The following is a 3,457-nucleotide window of genomic DNA, read 5'->3' on the forward strand; positions in this document are numbered from 1 at the left end:
GATTTAGACAGGTAGAGATTTAGACAGGTAGAGACATAGACAGGTAGAGAGGTAGACAGGTAGACAGGTAGAGAGGTAGACAGGTAGAGATTTAGACAGGTAGAGATTTAGACAGGTAGAGACGTAGACAGGTAGACAGGTAGAGACACAGACAGGTAAACAGGTAGATATGTAGACAGGTAAACAGGTAGATATGTAGACAGGTAAACAGGTAGAGACATAGACAGGTAGACAGGTAGAGATGTAGACAGGTAAACAGGTAGATATGTAGACAGGTAAACAGGTAGATATGTAGACAGGTAAACAGGTAGAGACATAGACAGGTAAACAGGTAGATATGTAGACAGGTAAACAGGTAGATATGTAGACAGGTAAACAGGTAGATATGTAGACAGGTAAACAGGTAGATATGTAGACAGGTAGAGACATAGACAGGTAGAGAGGTAGACAGGTAGAGATTTAGACAGGTAGAGACGTAGACAGGTAGACAGGTAGAGACACAGACAGGTAAACAGGTAGATATGTAGACAGGTAAACAGGTAGATATGTAGACAGGTAGAGACATAGACAGGTAGAGACATAGAGAGGTAGACAGGTAGAGAGGTAGACAGGTAAAGAGTGGGAGGGAATGAGAGAGAGAGAGAGAGAGAGAGAGAGAGAGACAGACAGACAGACAGACAGACAGACAGACAGACAGACAGACAGACAGACAGACAGACAGACAGACAGACAGACAGACAGGTAGACAGAGAGAGAAAGTAGACAGACAGGAGGGAATAGACAGAGAGAGAGAGAGAGAGAGACAGAGAGAGACAGACAGACAGACAGACAGACAGACAGACAGACAGACAGACAGACAGACAGACAGACAGACAGACAGACAGACAGACAGACAGACAGACAGACAGACAGACAGACAGACAGGGACATACTACATTATCTGTGTATTTGTACCATATTATCTCTTGGCTGAGCAGCTGTCTTTTATCTAGAAGGAAACAGGAGGTTGTTTATACAGCAGCCCTGTTTACTCAGGTGAAACACCTGTTTCCACTCAGCTGGCTCCCGATGTCAGTTAATGCTTCAGGGTTAGGCAGGTACACACACACACACACAAACAAACACAACGTTTTCAACAACAACAAGAATGATACGGAAAAAACACGCTATTCCAATTGAAGTAACTATTCCTCTGTAAGACAATCTGAAGAGGTCCACGTCATTATATCCCACCCTCCCCCTAGACCCATCTCAACCGAGGCTGAAACGACAGAGGCATAGGGCAGTGAGTGTGACAAGTCATTTTAATGCCTGGGTCAAACGGCCTCTCTGGATATTGATTGGCTTGTCCTGTTCTATTACTCCTGTGGTATGTATTGCCTCCTTTATCAGAGATGCGACAGCCTCCAACACATAACTTGTGCCTCTTCGATCCACCATAAACTGTCATGGCTGCGCGCCCGGTGTGCTGGGCAAAGACGAGCTTCTGTCAAGGACACAGCAGCAATGTTCCTCAGCTCAGCTTTTTAAAGGTATTACGACCCAACGCCTCAGAGTCGTCCACACACATAGACACAACCACCTATCAACTGTCACGTATGACCTGCCACCTGCCACCTGACACCTATCACCTACCACCTATCACCTACCACCTACCACCTACCACCTGCCACCTATCACCAATTACCTGCTGCCTGCCACCTGCCACCTATCACCTACCACCTATCACCTACCACCTATCACCTACCACCTATCACCAATCACCTGCCGCCTATCACCTACCACCTATCACCTAGGCCACCTATCACCTACCTGCTGCCTATCTCTGGATATTGTCCTGTTCATTATCACCACCTATCACCTGCCACCTATCACCTACCACCTATCACCTACCACCTATCACCTACCACCTATCACCAATCACCTGCTGCCTATCACCTACCACCTATCACCAATCACCTGCCGCCTATCACCAATCACCTGCTGCCTATCACCTGCCACCTATCACCAATCACCTGCTGCCTGTCACCTGCCACCTATCACCAATCACCTGCTGCCTATCACCTATCACCTGCCACCAATCACCAATCACCTGCTGCCTATCACCAATCACCTGCTGCCTATCACCTGCCACCTATCACCAATCACCTACCACCTATCACCTATCACCTGCCACCTATCACCAATCACCTGCTGCCTATCACCAATCATCTGCCACCTATCACCAATCACCTGCCACCTATCACCTGCCACCTATCACCAATCACCTGCTGCCTATCACCTGCCACCTATCACCAATCACCTACCACCTATCACCTATCACCTGCCACCTATCACCAATCACCTGCTGCCTATCACCAATACCTACCACCTATCACCAATCACCTGCCACCTATCACCAATCACCTGCTGCCTATCACCTACCACCTACCACCTATCACCTGCCACCTATCACCAATCACTGCTGCCTATCACCTACCACCTATCACCAATCACCTGCTGCCTATCACCTGCCACCTATCACCAATCACCTGCTGCCTGTCACCTGCCACCTATCACCAATCACCTACTGCCTATCACCTATCACCTGCCACCTATCACCAATCACCTGCTGCCTATCACCTGCCACCTATCACCAATCACCTGCTGCCTATCACCTACCACCTATCACCAATCACCTGCTGCCTATCACCTACCACCTATCACCTAATCACCAATCACCTGCTGCCTATCACCAATCACCTGCTGCCACCTATCACCAATCACCTGCTGCCTATCACCTGCCACCTATCACCAATCACCCTGCCTATCACCAATCACCTGCCACCTATCACCAATCACTAATGTCCATGGGGGCCTATCAATGTCCTGCTGCCTATCACCTACCACCTATCACCAATCACCTGCCACCTATCACCAATCACCTGCTGCCTATCACCTACCACCTATCACCAATCACCTGCCACCTATCACCAATCACCTGCCACCTATCACCAATCACCTGCCACCTATCACCAATCATCTGCCACCTATCACCTACCACCTACCACCTTCAGCCAAACAGTGCAACAAACTGCATCTCCCAAGCCATACTATCACATGCAGAGGGCAATAGCAAAATGCCTGACCGGGGATGGTCAGCATACTGCAGTTTAGTTGAAAATACTTCCTGTGTATAGTAAATAAGAATAGACGATATTTCTAAACACTTCTACATACATATGGACGCTACCTTGATTCTGAATAATTCTGAAGGAATCGTGAGAGAGTTACGGAGGGTCAAAGATCATACCCCAAGACATGCTACCCTCCCGTTATGTGGTAATGGTGATAGGTTAACGTACAGTATCTTGGCGGTATGATCTTTGACCCTCCGTAAACACTCATAATTATTTATTTAATTATAATCCTGAATTCATTCAGGATTATCCTCAATCATGGTAGCATCCATATGACT

The 3,457-nt window shown here is 47.6% G+C and overlaps 1 protein-coding gene across 1 annotated transcript; it reads left to right on the forward strand.

Annotated features, from left to right (window-relative positions):
• The first annotated feature begins 1,068 nt into the window (after nt 1–1,068).
• Nucleotides 1,069–2,844, forward strand: LOC121845074 (extensin-1-like). Its single transcript, XM_042315849.1, has 2 exons — nt 1,069–1,097; nt 1,797–2,844. The coding sequence occupies exons 1-2, from the start codon at nt 1,069–1,071 to the stop codon at nt 2,842–2,844; spliced, it is 1,077 nt and encodes a 358-aa protein (XP_042171783.1).
• The last annotated feature ends 613 nt before the right edge of the window (nt 2,845–3,457 follow it).

The sequence above is a fragment of the Oncorhynchus tshawytscha genome, unplaced genomic scaffold (assembly GCF_018296145.1).
Source record: "Oncorhynchus tshawytscha isolate Ot180627B unplaced genomic scaffold, Otsh_v2.0 Un_contig_1344_pilon_pilon, whole genome shotgun sequence".
NCBI classification, from domain to species: Eukaryota; Metazoa; Chordata; class Actinopteri; order Salmoniformes; family Salmonidae; genus Oncorhynchus; species Oncorhynchus tshawytscha.

Coding starts and splice junctions, on each gene's coding strand:
- LOC121845074 (XM_042315849.1), top strand. CDS start 1,069: ATGTCAGTTAATGCTTCAGGGTTAGGCAG. Junction 1,098..1,796: donor AATGCTTCAGGGTTAGGCAG/GTACACACACAC, acceptor CCTATCACCTAG/GCCACCTATCACCTACCTGC.